The 18,731-nt window shown below is 40.4% G+C and overlaps 1 protein-coding gene across 10 annotated transcripts in view; it reads left to right on the forward strand.

Annotated features, from left to right (window-relative positions):
• Positions 1 to 9,630, forward strand: part of HMG20A (high mobility group 20A) — a 39,646-nt gene extending 30,016 nt beyond the window's left edge. For 9 of the 10 annotated variants that reach the window (XM_088063327.1, XM_088063331.1, XM_005521387.3 and 6 more), the window contains 4 exons: positions 1,840 to 1,915; positions 2,748 to 2,963; positions 3,597 to 3,740; positions 5,996 to 9,628. In XM_088063327.1, coding sequence (XP_087919453.1) covers positions 1,840 to 1,915; positions 2,748 to 2,963; positions 3,597 to 3,733 — 429 coding nt within the window. In that variant the 3' untranslated portion in view covers positions 3,734 to 3,740; positions 5,996 to 9,628. Of the gene's footprint in view, positions 1 to 1,839; positions 1,916 to 2,747; positions 2,964 to 3,596; positions 3,741 to 5,995 lie in introns of all 10 variants that reach the window. The other variant, XM_088063334.1, reaches the window with a different exon arrangement.
• The last annotated feature ends 9,101 nt before the right edge of the window (positions 9,631 to 18,731 follow it).

Genomic DNA, 18,731 nt, shown 5'->3' on the forward strand with positions numbered 1-18,731 from the left:
TGATTCTCTTTTGGTTTGAGGGATGACTAAATGATACATGAACTGAACAGACCGGGTCCTTTTTAATAGGGGGTAATCAAAGCCTTAGGATTTTAATCTTCAGTGAACCTCAGAGTGGCTTAAGTACTTCACGGTTCTCAAGAGGATCTTTTATGTGCTGGGTACTGTATTTTGTAATGGGAGAGTGCTGATGGTTTTAATGATCACTCTTCTGCTTAGCAGAATTTCTTGCCTTTTGGAAGCTGGACAGTTACATCTAAAGCCTTAATATTTTTTGGTTTTGACCTGAAGAACCTGTATCCTAGGGCTGCAAAGAGAATAACTTCTCTTTGCAGTGCTATCTCCTCCACCATCTATTTTGAAGGAGTGAGTGATGATCCAAGCCAGTGGCTCCTTGCACTCAGGTAGTAATAGTGAGCATGAATTAGAATGTTTAAGATGAATGTCCTGCAAGTGTTCTAACCAAGCTTCATAGCTGCCAACATTTCTTAGTGCACATTAATGTTGAGATCCTAGATTTTGTGGTGAAATTAATTCTTGGCCACCTAGGCAGTGTCAAGAGAAAAAAATGAATGCATTATTCACACTTCTGTATATGACTCCTCTTTCTAAATATACTCTTGAGACATTTGCCCTGTAGCAGCACATACAAAAACTTCAGTGAAAAGCACATGTGATCATCAACCCCAAATAAACCCTACTATGCCTCACAAAGTGGGAAGAGTTGCCCTTCCCTCCAGCCTTGCCTGTTTCTCATGTGTCTCCAGTTGATTCAGGCCTAGTGAGGTTTGAGTTCTCAGTAAATACAGAGCTCTTCAACTGTAATTGTGCCAGACAATAAAAGCCAGCTTATCTTTAAAAGCAATCAATGAACAGTCTGTCTCCTAAGGGAAGGACAGAGTAGCTGTAGTTCCATGTAGTCTTGTCTGTCTTGGTTGAATGTCAGATGGCATTCAGGTCACCCCATGTACCCCTCTGTGTGGCAGACAGCACTGTGATACTCTGAATTCAGGGGCCAGAATTCCCTTATCAGCTGTCAAACATTGAAGTTGTCTGCTGGAGGACAGTCATGTGTAACACTGCAATTCTGGATGATGAGTTCGTGGCACATTATCAGCCATAATGTTTGAGAGTTGTGAAAAGCTTTTGTTCTCTGCAGAGACTCTTTCCTACATAATTTTGTTTCTGTGTTGAGTTACAGGTTGGTTGTAGTTGCTACAGTTTATCAAAACAAATTTGTATTGGCTTTGTCCATAATGATTCAGCTGCTAGAATAAGCATTAATTCCTGTTGATTTAGAAGAGGTGACTGAAGTATAATAGGGGTTTTTTGCCTTGAGTGAAATCACTTTTTGTACAGTTTTTTTGATGAAGTTGTAGAGCATTTCCTGATTTAAAAGTGCTTTTTTGCTTTGGTGGTGAAAGGCCAAGACCCATGAAATTTACTGGGCATTTTGTTCACTCTGTCTACTGTTTGTTGATATTCCTGTAATGACTATTTCAGAATGTGTCAGTTGGTTGATGGTGGAAAACATAAATGCATTCAGATAGTTTTTAAAACTGCATAATTCTCAATGTATAATGCCATTAGGGTAAAAGAGTGTATTTTAGTATGTTGTATGTTATTTCTTAATGATGATATTTGATAAAACCTGTATCTTGAAAATCCAAGACACATCCTTTGGCCTTTCTTGGTAGGAGCTGGAAGTGTCTGTAATCCATACAGCTTTTAGCTGCCTCAGATTTTGGTCTCCTTGGCCTTTTATTCTGATGATCAAAACAGTTAAGTGAATTCCTGAAAACAAACTGTTTAGCTATGTTATTGCTCTTTCTGTTGTAGAAAGAAGCAGATACAAAGGAGAGATCTGTCTTTGATATTCCAATCTTCACAGAAGAGTTCCTGAATCATAGTAAAGGTAAGTTTAACTTTTGCAGGACCATTTCCTCCTTGCTTTTCCAAAGTTCTTGGCAAATGCTGTCCAGCTGAAGAGTCCTTGCACTCTCCCATCTCAGCTCAAGTAAAGAGGTGGGTATAGTTTCTGCTATTACCTTACTCTATATACACAATGGCTGACAGGCAGTTTTTCCTGGCATTGTCTTCCTGAATTAGCCTTTTTCAAGAGTGCTTCTGATGTTTATTCCAACCAGTTCAAGCTGTGTCTACTGTTCTATAGGACTAAAAAATATCTAAGATGTATCCTGATGGTTTCAGGCTGGTAAGCAGTATTTTATTTCCCCCTATATGTGAAAGATTACACTGATATATTTTCTGTTACCGTTTGGTTTTCATATCTGTGTGTCTCAAGAGTTGAGTATTTTTTGCCAGATTTCTTGAAGACTTTCTTGACTGAACAGAATTTAGATTCAGATACTATTCATGGTCAATAGAAAATTATTTTTGTAACTGGTGTCTTGTTTGCAGGATTTTTAGCACTGTTGCTAAACTGTCACTCTGATTGCATTTGAAATCAGTCTTGCAGTCTTCCTCCCTGATCAATTCCCCAGTTCACTTCCATTCTGATGCTTTGAATGTTTTCTGATTTCCCACTAGGAATTATCTCTATTTATAAAGTGCTACTGTAGGTGCTATTGTCACTCCATGATGTGATGCTTTTTATCTATAAATCACAACTGCACCGTTCGTAATTATCAGTTGAGCACTCCAGAACATTCTGCCTCATTGCCTACTGGTCCTAGAGATGTTTTTAGTAGTTTCTTGACTCTCTGGGAATGGGTTGATGTTCACAGCCCGTGAGGCGGAGCTGCGGCAGCTGCGCAAATCCAACATGGAGTTTGAGGAGAGGAACGCTGCCCTGCAGAAACACGTGGAGAGCATGCGCACGGCCGTGGAGAAGCTGGAGGTGGACGTGATCCAGGAGCGGAGCCGCAACACGGTGCTGCAGCAGCACCTCGAGACCCTGCGCCAGGCACTCACCAGCAGCTTCGCTGGAGTCCCACTGCCAGGTGAGACTGGGAAATTGAACTGCTCGTGTTTATGTGATGATATGAGCTGAGAACACATGGTCTGCTGTTGGTACTTCTGTGCTCTTGCCTGTTCCTGAGCTTTTGTTGCATGGGATAATGAAATACTTAAATGCATGCAGGGGAAAGTGTGGAGTCAGTGCTTTGTTTCAACATGACATTTATTTTCTTATTGCTCTTACTTTTCCTAATAAAGTGAGAGACATATTCAGTCCTGGCTCTCCTTCACTTGTTTTATGAAAATGTCACTAAATAGAATAGACAGGACTTGCAAGTTCCTTGATTAAAATAAAAGCTGTGTCTGTATTGTCAACTGCCAAGGAACCCACTTAGATTCTATGAATGCCCAGCTGAAAGAGTTTGTTATAATCAACTCTGAGACCCAAATCAAAGAGGACCATGCTTCTTTAGTCCTAATAGCCTTGGAACTACTCACTTTGTGGAGTTAGGAGGACATTGTTTAGCAGAATCTGTCACAAGAGGTGGTGCATAGAAAAACCACCTCCTGTAGCAGTTTGTGTGTTGGCACAAATTACTCTTAGCATAGCGTTAACTTTTTGGAATTGCTGTGGTCATCAAAATACCTTGTGGCTCATTTCACTGTGTTCACTGTAGGCAGTGGGGAAACCCCCACGATGGAAACTATTGATTCCTACATGAACAGACTGCACAGTATTATCCTGGCCAACCCACAGGAGAACGAGAACCTCATCGCCACAGTGCGAGACGTGGTGAACAGGCTGGAGCGTTAGTAATGGGGTAAGTGTTCTCTCCCAGGCTGCTTCGTGCCTCTGGCACCTGTTCTGGTGCTGATTTCTGTGCAGATCACCATATTGTACAATCAAAAAGGTTTCTTCCTCAAAGCTGCAAGAGCAGGTTGTCTTAATGAAAATCAAATTGGGTTGAAAGTATTCCATGGCATTAAAGGGCTCTGAAATTCCCTTTAGCTCCAAGATCTTTATGTGTTTGTATAAGGTGAGTAAGAGTTCTGACAGAATGGTAACAGGGTGACTAATTTAGAAGAAGGGTCCTTTCTTGAGTGGAGTAAATCTGAAGATTTCAGCAGTAATTGTAGAAACTGATGGCCACAGGGAAATTCTATTTGTCTCAGGAGGTTACAGGTGAACTCAATTCTGTTATAAACTGAAAATACCCTACCTCTGCTCTGTAGCACCTGTAGTCAAGCTGTTGTAATCAGGAAGGTTTACATGCAAATGAAACACTGAATTATGGTTTAAACTGTACATAGCATTTGCTGAGATTAATATTTATGTGGCTTGTGCATAGGTTATTATTGATCTCATGATTCTGTATTTTTGCTGCTTTTTAACGGCTTAGAAAACTGTAATAGAGAACAGAGTAGAAAAACAAATAACAAAGAAGTAAATACCAGTCTTTCTGCATTACTGTGCTGCTTTGCATTTCCCACACCTCTCACTCCCCCACTTCCCCATGATGCACAGCACTAGGCAGCCATGAGGAGTTTGCCTATTACTATTTTAACAAAGTACATACCCTCATTCTTTAGGCATTTATAATGTAGCGGTCTACTGTACATGTCTTGAATAGTGTTTAGAAATGCAAATAAAGCTGCCTTGTGCCATCTGCAAATATGAAGACAGGGCTTTTCATCCTTTCTGATTCTGACCTTTTGTGTGCTGTGTAGAACAGTTAATTACACATTTCCCATTATAGCGTGGCTTTAGCTGGGAGATCATTGTCCTTCCGGAGGGTAGCCAGATGGAACGGACTGTAGTTCTAAGAGATGACTGAGCTCCCAGCAGAATAAAGAAGTGCCTTTACTGCTGCTATTTGTGAAGGGAACAGCTTGTCGATCCAGGTCTGGGATTTTTCAGCAGCTCATCAACCTCCTCCTTTTTGTATACTGTTTTCAATTAGTTCTCAGGCTCAGAAAGAGAATTGGGGGAGGGGAGGTTTTACAGAATGGCTAAGAGGGAAATCAGTTTCTTGTCCATCAGTTATTAGAAGGGTATGCCAGGCCCAGAAATGGATATTTGTCCTTTAAACACCTTGCTAGAAAAATCATATCTCAAAGTTACTAAAATCTAGACTTTCATTCTCTTGCCAGGTGGCTTCATCTTTCCTAAAGAATGGACAATTTCTGTGTTCCTAAACATATGAATACAATTTTCTTGGATAAGCTGCATTTGGCTGTAATTGATTTAGAAAAAGTAATTCTTGCTTTAAAGTTCTTCCTTCTAACCTCTATTTGAAAAATAGTACTTCTTTCCCTTCTTTTCTTTTCCTACCAATGTCTTCCCTTTTTCCAGCAGCAAAACAGTGTGAGGCAGTTAAAAATGTGATTAATAATTAATAGTTTCACTGGATAATGGCATGATGTAACTGATCAAGTAATTAATGGGACTGTTAATTACAATGACTTTCACTTGGCAATGATTATTTTGAAGGAAGAAGGTTGGGTTTTGTTGGATGCAAACCTAGAAAATGGTAGAGATTCCCTAGAAAACAAGGAAGCTTTGGATAAAAGGTTCAGCTGGCACATGATAAACCATATCAACAAACTGTCATCATCAGTGTTCCTTTGTTAATGTACATATGAAGGATATTAATTCTGAATGTCATCTCTGTCAACCAAGTGGTTTGTTTGAGGTTGAGACACATCACAAATCAATAGCACAGAAAACTGTCGTGATGCTCCTGAAAACAACTCTTTCACAGATTTGAGGTGGGTTTTGGTGGCCTAGTACATTGTGTTTAGGGATTATTTGACCATACTGCTGAATATTTTGATTTTTCTGTACTGCATGGTAAAATACTTCTTTGTGCAAGCAGTATATGGGAAGAGGAGGAAGGGTTTTGTTATTTAGCACTGGATGGAAGCAGCAACTCAGTTTGGTTGTGTCTCTAGAGGCTGCTTTACTATCCTGAACTTCATGTTTTCAGATCAAACATCCAAAAACCCGTGTCATGGTGCCTGTTTAGTCCTGGCAGATTGTAGTCTTCTAATCCTTATTTTTCTGTTTCATCTGCAGGTCTCGTGACCCGGGGAAGCTTTACAAAATTTTTTTGGCCAGTGTGGAATAAGAAGCCATGAGGGAAAGCCTAGGGTGGGAGGCAGGATGGCAGCTTTGTCCTGGGCCCTGCCTGTGTGTTTTGTCAGGGAGACAAACAGATCAGTGCATTAAGAGATCTTAAGAAGCCACGGACACCGCCCACTAAACATTTGGAACTGTTCTCTGTGTGAACATTTAAGAGCATGCAACTTTTGTGCAATCTACATTTTTTTATGGATTTTGCTGGGTGTGAGGGTGCCTGTGTTCTGTGGACTGGCTGACTGTGGAGATGAAATCTCAGCTTGTGAAATGGAGTCAGCATATATGTTGTAGTAATAACTTTGATGTGTTATATTGCCTAATGTCTTCTAGTGTCTTTTATTTTGTTTTCATGTTTATCCTGTGGGGTTACGTTCCTTCACTTTAGTTCTCTTCTTTTGATCTTGTTCCCTGATTCTTGCAGTACTGGATAGCAGTGCTTGTGTTCTCTGCTCTAACAGGGAGTTTTCCTTGGTGCACTGTCTTGTCCTACACCTCCTGCTATGTTTATAGGAGCTTTTCTTAAGCAGAATCCTGTTTTTTTTTGTGTTAGCCTGCAATTCCTACAATGTGAGTTTGCTAGAGACTGGCTGTGGTTGATGCTTTGTGACTTGATTCTACTATGAGACAGACCTCCTCTCTCCCCTCTCTTCAAGCGCCTCCCTTGCACATTGCATCCTGCTCTTCTGTGAAGGTCTCCTGTTATCTCTTGAAAACGTTTGATGGAGTATTTTACTATCAGAAAGATCAGTGGAAATCAAGATAGAAAGTGAAACATTAATTCTTCCCAGCAGGGAAAATGAGATTCTTTGGTTTAGACTTAACCCACAAAGTTGCCCTTCCTCTGATACGTTGTTCAGTCTTATTTAATGTTGTTTTTGAGAGAATAATCTCATGGGGAAAGCAGTTTTCTGTAAAAAGAGAAATGGGCACAGGGATTGCATTTTTTTTTTCCTGCCTGCCCTCCTGAATTTGCTGTGCTGGGAAGCAATGTCTCTGGAAGCAGCACATATATTTTTGCATTAATTATTAGAGCAGAGAAGGTTATTAGCAACTAGGTCCACATAGCAGCACACAGAACTCAGCATTTTAGCTTGTTTTTGCTCTCACCTTTTGTACAGTTCAAGTACTGCCCATGGAGCCCATAGCATTCAGCATTTTATGTTGCAGCTGACCTAAATGGCCTTTCACCTGTATTGAATAGAGCTCTGTATGTTTGAGTCTGACCTTGCTGAGCTACACCACACCTCTTGGCTGAGCTGAGGCACCCACTGTCTGCACTGGTTTATGCAAATTATGGTTCCTGTCAAATTGTTGATTCTGACATTGGCTCAGCACTTGTTGGACATCTCTGAGCTTTATGGGGGTGGTTGAAATGCTCTTGCTCCTACATGACAATCTCTTTGCTCCTGCTTAAGACAACTGTTAAGATTCCCTGTTATGAATTGGAAGTTGTTTTTGTTACTGGCGTGTGTTGCTGTCAGCATCACTTCAATGCACCCATGACACAAATATTTAGAAGATTAAAAAGCAGTTTCTTCCTTTTCTGTACTGTACATATGGACTTCACTCTGGCCTGGAGCCATCTTCAGGTCAGCAGCTTGTATGTCAGGTCTCAACTTACTCCTGTGGTTATTGCTGTAGCCCAGAAGCAAGGATTTCCATGTAAATCAAGTCTTCCTTCAGGGAGGAAACTCCTTTCTCTTGTTATCAGTTTTGCTTTCAAGACTTCACAGAAAGGAACCTCAGTTTGATGCATCGACTTCCACTCTCCTTAGCATGGATGAGACCAGTTGATGCTGCCATGAACTTTTTTAGTGGGTTCTATAATGAATTTCGTAAATCCTAGAGGTTGTTAATGCCTCCAGAAGAAGCACCTACACCTTCATCTCCTGTATGTATCTTGGTTTTTTAGAACTGGTGATGTTTGACTCTGTTGAAGTGGCCAAAATGCACTGCATAGCCAAAAGTGGTTCACAGATCAGTGAAGTTCTGTCTGGCATCCTACCTAATACCTAGAGTTGTATCCCATAAAGATCCAGAAATTCCATGTAATGTAGGATGCAGTTCCAGGCTATAACATATCCAATCTGTCAGTATGGTCAGATGGCTTCAGGCTGCCCTGCTTACAGAAATTTGCTTGTGGATATTGCTTATCAATCTCTGCTGAGAAGCATGCAAGTATTATGGGATAGGAAATTTAAGGTGATATTATTAGCTGGGGGCTGACAAATCTCTTGCATTTTCCCACAAGGAAGAAGGCGGGCTGGATTTTCCATCTTGAAGCATCTGACTGAGTTCTTGCTCACTGATGATGTGACAGATGATGTTTTGTCTCATTAAGAAGCTTCTTATTTATGTTGATTAACCCTATAAAAATGGATTTTGTCTTTCCAGTGTTTTCAGAGTGTCACTTCAGTTTACAGTTTTCAGTGTTGACTGATGAAAAAAAAATGAAGTGGGTGTCAAGGAGAAGAGCAGAATAAAATGCTTTTGTCACTTAAAGAAATGTTAAGATAAATATATGAAAGCAGAATCCATTTGCTGGATTAACGTGTTTGGAATTGTTTAAATGCCAAGTTTTCTGTACAATGTTTTTGTAATTAAACTTTGGAGCTCCTTGGTTTTGAAAAAGTTGATGTGCTTGTTTGACACTGCTTCATTAAAATTGTTCAACGTTGAATCCATTCTGATTCAATTTTAACTTCATTTTCATGAAAGAACTATTAGTACATTGATCTCTCGCCAGAGATTTTGACAACTCCACGTTAACCTTTGAACAGGAATGTGCCTCTTCCACTTCTCTATCCTAAGTGTTGTCCTCTGAAAAAGCTAAAGGAATTTAGGTTATTATAGTGGTGAAAGCTTCAGAGTCTTTGGTTGTAGCTAATGGTTTTCAGGGCCCTTCCTCAACTAACTTAAAAATGTCATATCTCTCACTCAGCCCTTTTTTTACATCCTTGTCTTTCTTTACCCTCTAATTTCCCATCGTCATAGTGATTTTCTTTAAGAGCCTATCATAGCTATTGCTTCCCACTTGATTTTCTTTTCCCCTGCTAGATTTTTGTCCTCTCTTTACCCACCTGCTGGCTGAGAATGGAGCAAACTGTAGCCTCATGACATTTATACTTGGTGTAGGTGCTCTGTGGAGGAGTTTGAATGACTTCCTCCTCTCCTGATGCCCTTTCTGAGGTGCTGTGAGCAGCCATGTCTTTATGTTGCTTTTGTGGCCACACCTCACTATTTTGGTTACCAGATTAATGCTTGGTCTGTCTATACCAACAGGCTTGGTACTGTCTTCTTCGTGGGACAGACTATATTGAGATTTAGAATGCTTTGGAGATTTTTTTAAACAAAAAAAAATTGTGTAATGGTAAAGATATTAAAAGTAGAAGGAACACAGGGAAAACCTGCATAGGAGAAGTAGCTGCCGTGTGACACTGGCTGGTTTGGAGCTGGAGACAGGAACAGCACGACAGGTGCACACCCGGAGGAAAGAGTAAGAGCAAAACAGCAGTGAGTTCATAACAAGAGGAAAACCTAATTCCTTTCTAACCTGTGCTCCTGTTTGTGGCACCAGGAGCAGATGGTGGTAAATCATGCTCAATTTGAGACAATGTGGTGTAATACTTCTGTTTGTTCCTGTTTGTTCCTCCATGTTTACTCTTCAGCTGGGCAATTGGAGTGATGATTAATTATCATCTAAGGGAAGCTGGGGGGATCTGAGGCTCTTAAGAGGAAGAGATCACTTCCCCTTTGCTCAGGCAGGTTCCTGTTGATAATGTGGAATGTTGGATTCATTTGGAATCTTAAATTGGGTCTTTTTAACCTTCTGTTTCATTTCAGTTGAATCCTTCAGTCAGGAGTACATTGATGCCTCTTCTTTACTTTCACCATAGAATCTTTCTGCTTGTGAACTGTGAAGAGTTTTGCTGCTTCTTTCTCCTTCATTGCTGATAGTACTGAGGTTTTTTTAAACTTTTTTAAAAATACATTCATGATTGCTACCTTAATTGCAAAATCTCTGGATTTTGTAAGAACTGTACCATTTTGGTGTGTGGTGAGGTATCCACATCCATTATGTAATACAAGGCATAGCATTTATACAAACTGATTTATGGGTTTTATTAATTAACCTGTAATTCTTATGCTGTGGAGGTTTGGGGTATTTTGCTATTTACTGTGCAAATACTAATGGTTTGTGTATCTGAAGATGTAAAAATACAAGTTATTCTAAGATGTAAGGTAGTTGTAAGTCTCTGCTGTCTCTTCTTGTTGATGAAATAGCTCCTCTCCTAAAGTTGTTAAATATTCTGTTTACTGAATGGTCATGCATGCTCTGAAGGCAAAAGGCATTCTCACTTTTCTCTAGAAATATGTCTGTGCATTGAAGTCCATGTGGCCTTTTTGTTTATAAATTTGGATTGCAAGAACTTAATGAAAAAGAGTTCTGCCTGTCCAAATCCTTGGTTGGTAGATACCATCTGGTTTCCTTAAATTGAGTGGAACAGTGTTACATCCACTGAATACCTGACTGGCTGGAAATCAGAGTTCTGGTTTTTGTTTTGAAGCAATAGCCCTGTGGGATTTCTCTTTCTATCTCGTATTGGCAGTTCTAGTTTTATTAAATCTGTTCTAGTGTTAATCAAGAGAGAATTCCCTCATCTAATTTATTTGAAATACTGCTTAAGCCCAAGACACTTGCAAAGAAATCCCCAGCTGAAATTCGAGGCCTATAAACACACTGTTTCAACCCCTCACCCTTCAAAATGGGTGTTAACAACTGTATCAGTATTTTGACTCTTCTCAGAGGAAGTTTCTTTTCCTCAATAACACTTCAAATTCCTGTCTATGCTGGTTTTGTGTCTTGAATATTGGAGGAAGAGAAGTAAACTGTTTGGGCTGGGACAGATTAGCAGGAAGTTTATCAAAAATACAGCAGGATGGCTGAGTCCAGGAGAGTGAAAAGCTCTGGAAAATTAATCTAACGCCCTTCCCGGAAAGGACTGTGGTGCTTTTAGGATGCATGTTGTACATGCAGCACAACACAGGCTGCATTCTTTGTGTTTGATGACTGGTTATGGAGAGTGTTGACATTGTCATCCAAAGATTTCAGTTCTTTTAAATTGCTTTTACCTAAGCAAAGCATCTGCTCCTGTAAAAGGAGTAATTGCTGTATAGTGGTATGTGGCTTTCAGGCACACATATGAGCTCGGTGTGCAGGAGGAAGGGTTTAAATTTCCTTTTGCTTAACTGATATTAATGGTGAGTGGCTCATGCATATGTAAATGTACAGAGATAAATTCTGTTTACAATCCTTTTTTTTTTTCGTGATGAAGGTGGCAAGAATTGCCTTCTATCTTCACCCCATTAAAAATCTGTGGAGGAACTTTGTAGGATAAGGACAGAAGAAGAGGATACAAGAACAGAATTTGCCTTTATTCCTTGAGGTTAATGTTCACTTACTACCAGAACAGAAATGGTTGAGTTTTCAGCATCAGTAAGTTGGAATTCAGACCTGCAAATTCCATACATTCTTGAAGTGCTTTTGAGGAGGAAAATTAGAAAATGTGAAAATGAAATTCCAGCTGCACCCTAGTTTGAGGACTTCACAGTTAAGTGGTAAATGTGCATTTCCAGATATCTGAAATCTCTGTCCACTTAAGCAGTTTCCTCCTGGAGGGGGGAGCAGTGGCCTTCTGATAATCCATCTTGTTATCTTGGAATGAGAATGAGAGAGCTTGGAAGTGAAAGTCAGAGCCAGAGCTCCTGTATTTGAAAATTTAAGTCAATTCCCTGGTTTTGTTCTAGGCAGATGGCAGTATCTTAGGGTTTTGGTATCTGTTGCTTTTTTTAATAGATTCTTATCTTTGTTTCATACAGCTACATTGTTCTTTTCCTACCACTTTTTGAGAGCTGGTCAGGGTGGAAGTGGTTCAGCAGGTATTGCCATGTTACAGACAGCAGCATAGAAAACATGACCTGAGTTAACTTGTCTTTAAGGTCATTGTTCTGACAGCAAGGAGTGGCTGTGATAAAGATTTCTGGTTGGCTAAAGCTGTCTCTGTGTGTTGGCAAAATCAGCGCGGCTGACTTGGAGCTAGCAGGAGCTGTGAATACATAAATCCATTGAATGGAAGCTTTGCAGCTGTTGGTATTTACACAGTACCATGTCTTTGCAGAGCTGATTTTTGTTCTGGAAGCCTGCAGCAGCTTCACACTTCATCAGCCCCACCAGCTCTCAGGTGTACAGCAAGGAGGGAGCTGCTTCTCCATGGTCTTACTCCAGCCAGGAGCACCCCCGCCCAACCCTGAGCTTCACTAGTGCATCCAAATACTAAAAAAATACACAGCTTTTGGTGGTTGTAGAAAGTTTTCTGTATTTTGTGAACTGGCTTAGCTCCTGTAGAAGTCTGGCAAGCACTAGGGTTTTTGTGTAGTGAGCAAGAGCTTCAGGAGGGAGAGGAAGAGAAGCAGGAGCTCCCTTCTGGGGGGTATCCTGCTTGCATTTTGACTCCCAGTTTCATGAAACTGCACACTGAATTGATGTGAGAGCAGAGACTCTAGAGAATTATCTCCTTTTCAGCACCTAGGGCTGTCAGTAAATACATGACAATCAAAATACAGCTCCTGGCTTCATGCTGTTACCCTTATCTGTATGTCTTCCTGTCCTCCTTTTTTTCCCCCTCTCTTGTCCTCTTCCTTTGTGCTGAGCTGTTTCAGCTTAAAACCAGCTAAAATTTACTTAGGTGGCTCCACCAAGAAAGATTTTTCCTATAAAGTCTTTTTTATGAATGTCACTGGAATGTCACTATCCAGTGGATTTAGAAGGGGCTCACAACTACTGCAACTGAAGTATTAAGAAAAGGCAAAATTATGGAAATAAGTATTTTGAATTATTTTATCTTTTGAGAAATGGGGACAACAAATCAACCCAGCAGCAGTGCTCTTCTCTTTGGTACCAGTTTCCAAGCCTGATACTGACAAAACAAACTGAAGGGATAAAATTAAGGCTGCTTAATCTGGGGGCGGGGCATGAGGGGCAAGATCACATTACTGATAAAAGAAAATATGTAAAATAACAAATTCCAGGCTTTCTCCCTTGGGGTGTGTGTTCAACTGTAGAAAGAATGTTTACGGAAGAGCACATTGTGCTGTTTAAGCATGCTTCAAAGAACAAATCCTTTCCTACCTTGTAGAAATGCATCTCAGCTTTTTCTTTTCTTTCTTTCTTGCAGAGCATAAGTCAGTAGAAGTGATGTATGTCACCCATGGGCCAGTTTGTACAGGGGTAGCTTAATCTGGGCACGTCCTTACCTTAGATTGGAAGTCTGTTGTATTTAATGGGGTGTTAACTCAGTTTATTCCCTGGGATTTCTGCAGTAATTTTATTGCCTGCGAAAGGAGCAATTTGAAGCCAGATGAAGTGAAGGTATGCTCTGTACTGTACCTGCTGAGCTTGGCAATGATGCCTGGACACGCTTGCCTTACTCTGGTGTTTCTGTTTTCTTCATCACATCTCTTGCATGTATATTCCTGGTAGTCCTGCTTTGAGTTTGAGGGTTATCTCCTTTACCTCCCATTCTGAGGAAATAGATCCACAGGCACTGCATTTGGTCTGTTCCCAAGTCTGTGTCAAATGTTCTTGGCAGTAAAGGCAAGCTTAAGAATAATGGATTCTGAAGTCAGATTTTACAAATGAGGCTGTTTGGTAGTTGAGTTCAGTGATACTGCAGCAGAACTTAGAGTGAATTATAGTCCAAGACATTTATAATGTTAAAGAAATGGGTTCCTCTAATGCTGAAGCACTAACAGAACAAAGAGGAAAAATCAAAGACAAAGATAAAAAAATCATCTTAAAGTGGACAAACTGTGCAGGATGACAGACTTTTATAAAGGCTTCTGTCAGATGTGGCTGTTTTGTGAGGGAGGATGGTATAGATCAGCACTGATGCCTTGGGACACAAAGCTCAATTGTTCAGTCCTCTTACACAGGTGGTCTTACAACTCATATGTGATAAAAGCACAGACAACAGTTTCATGAACATTAGTAAGCATTTGGATGTTAAGTTACTGGGCAGTATGTGCTTGGTGTGAATGAGAGACACGATGTCACTCATGCCTAGTGTTTTGGAGAGCAGACTGCAGTAACCATCAAATTCTTCTGAAGCATAACTTTAGCCTGAACTAATAGGAAATATCAGGTTGGTTTGTCTCAGTTCAGTTTGTTGTCATGTGGTTTTGATATATTTATCTAGTAGGAAACACTTCACAATTAGATCAACTGTTTTCTAAAGCCAAAGCTTCAGTGGAAAGTTTTTGGCCCCCATTAAATTAATGAAAATTTAATTATTGACTTTGCTGGAGCCAGGATTTCATCTGCAGTCTTCAGCAGTTATATATGTGGTTATGGATTATCAGTCCATATGGAAGCTGAAACTGTGTCTCCAGCTTTTCCTAGACTCATCCAGTGTCTGTAATCCTGCAGCTTCACAGAGGAATCTGCGTGGGGGTTCTTCCTAAAGAAAGTCCAAGAGGAACTCCTGCAATCTATTACCAGGCTGACAAAGCATATGTTTCTTCAGCTAAAATAGCAGTGCTCTTTCACGTATAATGGGGTCACTGTTTCTCTGCTGAGTTTCTCTACTTACTAGCTGAGTTCCAATTTGATGATGAAATATCAGCACTTGAAAACCTAGCAGTGAGAGGGCTTCACATCACCAAAATGTCAGTCCTGTCACTTAAAGAAACACTTCTGTTGCCTTCTGTCACTGCTGCTACTTTTTCTTTATGATAGGAAATTTCAGTTGGATTCCCAAGTTCTCCACTAGCAATTTCTCTCAATCCAGTATTTCACTACCATGGGCAAATGCAATGAAGGTGTTTTCAGGGTGGAGTGGGAGGGCTAAGCCTCGATCCAGAGGATCTGGGTTGGTTTTCCAGGCTCTGTGTGACAGATTCTATTTCTGCTTCATGGTCCAGTCATCAAATTAGTGAGAAATACTCAGTTCATTGAAAATTATGTTAAAGGAACTGATGGAGACAAAGTTCTTGGGCAGTGGGATGTTTTTGGTCTGCTTCAGTTCTTCATTGTGCAAATGAAAAGAGAAAACATCATCCTTTTAGACAGAGCTGCCTGTAAAAGGGGCTGTGTCTAAGCCTATGTGTCCAGAACTACCACTGTGACCTGAATAGGAATTTATAGGCTTTGTTCTGTTAATTCATCTACCTCCACTAATAGTTTTGGACATGATTAAAAGGATTTGGGGTTAGAAATAGTAATTTCTTGTTGGCTTTTTAGTTATTATTTAAAGTAGACTTGTGATTTTTTTTTTTCTGCTTGAGTTGTACTGGCTGAAATAGTGCAAATCTTGCAGTTGAATCTTATTTTCATTATTCTTTCTCAAGCTCTGACCTTTAAGAACACAAGTGGAACTGGTATCCATACAAGGAGGTAGCAAAGGTCTTGTGTAGCCTTCTGAACACAGTCCTGTTTTGTTTGCATGACAGAGTAGTCAGAAAACGTATCAGGAAAGAATAATGGATAAGAGAAAATGAATGACATGACTGTGTGCAGTAGCCAGAAATAACCTCCTGCCTGGGCTTGTTGTCTTTGCCAGAAATTACCAATATAATGGAAATGTGATTTTACACCATCTTTAACCATAAGGATGTAGTCTGCCTAGACATACATTTATGTCAAAATTCTTAATTTTGGTGTGGATACATTAATAAAATTATCCAATATAAAAATCAGTGGCCATATAGCCTTACATAATTTAACTGTGTCAGTTTAAAAGCTGTTTATATGGCATACTAATGAGCACTGTCTGGGTTTGATGTCTACAGACAAGACTGTGCATAGTAAATAATAACCATTGCTAAAAATTTGTTTCTCAGGGTCCTAAATTCACCAGTCTCCACAATCTATATTTTCTCTTCATGGGCTACTTAATTTCTCCTGAATTTCAGTCTTGTTCCTCACTTGAGTCAGTATGAAATGTGTTTCTACTGAGTTTTTTTTGAGATTTAGAACAAATGACAGGCTGACCCAAGGGGTTTGACTGGGGAGGGAAGAACACTGAACCCTGCTTCAGCTAAAGAAATCTTGTTTTTATTATCCCAGTCTGATGTTTGAAGAAGAGAACAGATCAGATTTGGGCTTTACTGGTAGATTACTAGATTTACTAGAGCTGGCTAGGTTGCTGCCCTATAGGGAAAGGTTCCTGTCAACTCCAGATCTCCCAAGAGACATAATTTGCTGACATAATTTGCTGAGCTGGTGTGATGAGAAGGTTCAGAGGTAGTGTCAGTCTGGATGGTTCATTAGTTTAAATGGCTGGTGTTGGGAGCTATGTTCTCAAGCAAAGGCTTCTATATATAAAATAGTCTTGTGAAGTTTTCATCTTATGAATATTCACTTGTTGAATTTACATTTTGTTTTTCATCTCTGAGCTCCTAGAACAGGGCCTTTCACAGAGGACAGTCTTCCCATCTGTCTGAATAAACTGACAGAAAGTTTTTGCAAAAACTCTCCCTTGTTTAACATGTCCATGCCCTCCAGGTAGTTTCTTTTGGAACACTTCGAAGTCACAGCCATTGTCACATGCAAGCTTGAATAATCTAAAATTTGAGCAAAAGTTTGATCTGTGCACTCTTGGATACATTGGTGGAGGTACAGGTGGAACACAGGAATACAGTCTTGCCTCAAGAGACTAAAGCAGTCCAGGCAGAGCTCTCAGCACAGAAAGTTCTTGGTGAAGTTAGGAGAGAGCAAACACATCTGTCACATACCTGTGGGGCATTTGGAGTGGCGTTGGGAGCTGCAGGGATCAGCTGGGATGGGCTTTCAGCAGTGCTTGCAGAGACACACCTGTGGTTCATGACCTTCTGAGCCCATTATCGACGGCTGTCACTCCTCTGCTTTCCTGTGCATTGCAGTCACAGGAAGAGGAGTGAAATACATAAATAAGGGGATGCATTTCTCAATACTCTCGGGTGCTTGATTGCTTCTAGGCTGTGGGTTTTGTTATTTTGTTCTCATTCACATTTCTTTTTCAACTACATATCAAGTTTTTTCCTGATCCAGCTTCATATGGTGGCTAATGGAACAAAATGGAGGCAACTACTCCAAAAACAGGCTTTTAGCTAATAGATTCTAATTAAAGCAACCCTTTTTATTTTTCAGAGAAGAAAAAAAAATCCTTCCAAGGGCTCACTTTCTTTGTATCAGATGAATATATATACAATAATTTCTCAGCCTGATGGAGACAGAAGTTGAAATATGCTTAGAGCAGTTATAGTCAACCATATGTAAGTGCTGGCATTACCTGGAGCTTATTTCTCCCACAAGGTGATATTTCTACCATGCTAATCTTGCTGCTTCCTGCTGTAGGCAGTATTAGGGAGAATGTGTCAGAAAATTTGTCAAAATGGCTTTTTCTCAGAAGATTCCATTTTAGTTATGCCCATGGGGAGGGGGAAAAAAAAAAAGTATAGATTTAGTTGAAAATTCATAGTTCTGTGGTTTGACCAGCATGAGTTTTAGGGCAAGTCCATATGCCCAACTGCAGAAGCTCCTGTATTTACAAATTCTACTTACAGGCTCTCCAGGGAGATGGTTTCTTTGATCTTGTCTGCTTTTTCCATGTGCTTGGTTGCTTAAACAGATGGAGGTGAGATTTTCTCTGCTTCCAGGAATAAAACCCCGAACTCCACACTTGCAAACATGATTAAAATTAACCAATTAAATTTCACATGTGTGGTAGGTTCTCAGTGGCCAAAGCTAAGTGGAACTGTGAAAGGGTGTAGCTAAGCTGCCTTGAAAGGACATGGACTGCTCATTGTGCTGGCTGGATCTCATCTGGTGGTGGGGGAATTACCTTATCTCTAAACTTCATCTCCCTTCCAAATCCATCCTAATGTCAGACTGAGAAACCAGTGCTTAGGAGAACAAAGGCACATCACAAATGCAGCTTCCACTCCAAGTGCCAGGAGCAGGGGTTTTTTTTAATCTTCCTTCCCTATTAGTGAATCTGCTTAATAAGGCTTCCCAAGGTAAGTCATTGCCTGATCCCCAGCCATCCTCAGAAAGGGTGATGGAAGGAACGAATTGCAGCTCATACACAGTAGCCTCAAGACCTGATGAAAAGACATGGTGGGTAAGTGTGCAGGAGGCTCAGTACATGAGAATCTCTGATTTTCTTCCCTCTGTAACTGTCTGTGTGCTTCAGAACCACTTTTCATAATTCCCTTCCCTTCCTGTCTTAAAGACTGAACAGCCTCTTACTCCTCATTTGGAGTGTTTAGGCTCTCTATTCATGGAGAACCATTCCCTATCATTCCCTACTGAGCCTGAAAATCCTTACTGTCCCACATTTAAAAAAAAAAATCCTTTCTCTGTCGGTCCCCTTCCTGCTGGTCACCTGCACCTGAGCTGCCTGTATCTGAGAGACTCGAAGGCTGTAAGTGATGCTGTTTGCCTCTGAGTCAGAGAGGCTTTTAAATCTGAGTGTAAAATGAGCCTCCTCCAGCAGTAAACAGCCGATCATACACCTCCTTTGAAGTTCCCATTTAAATAACCTCCAGGGCTTTACTAATGCGGGAAGCCAGCAAGAGGAAGTAATTCCTTCCCCTCCTCTCCGAAGCAGGGAAAATGAATTCCCTGGCAGAGGAG

This window comes from Pseudopodoces humilis, chromosome 16 (assembly GCF_049639895.1).
Source record: "Pseudopodoces humilis isolate 2021_Gansu_Grassland_sample_001 chromosome 16, ASM4963989v1, whole genome shotgun sequence".
NCBI classification, from domain to species: Eukaryota; Metazoa; Chordata; class Aves; order Passeriformes; family Paridae; genus Pseudopodoces; species Pseudopodoces humilis.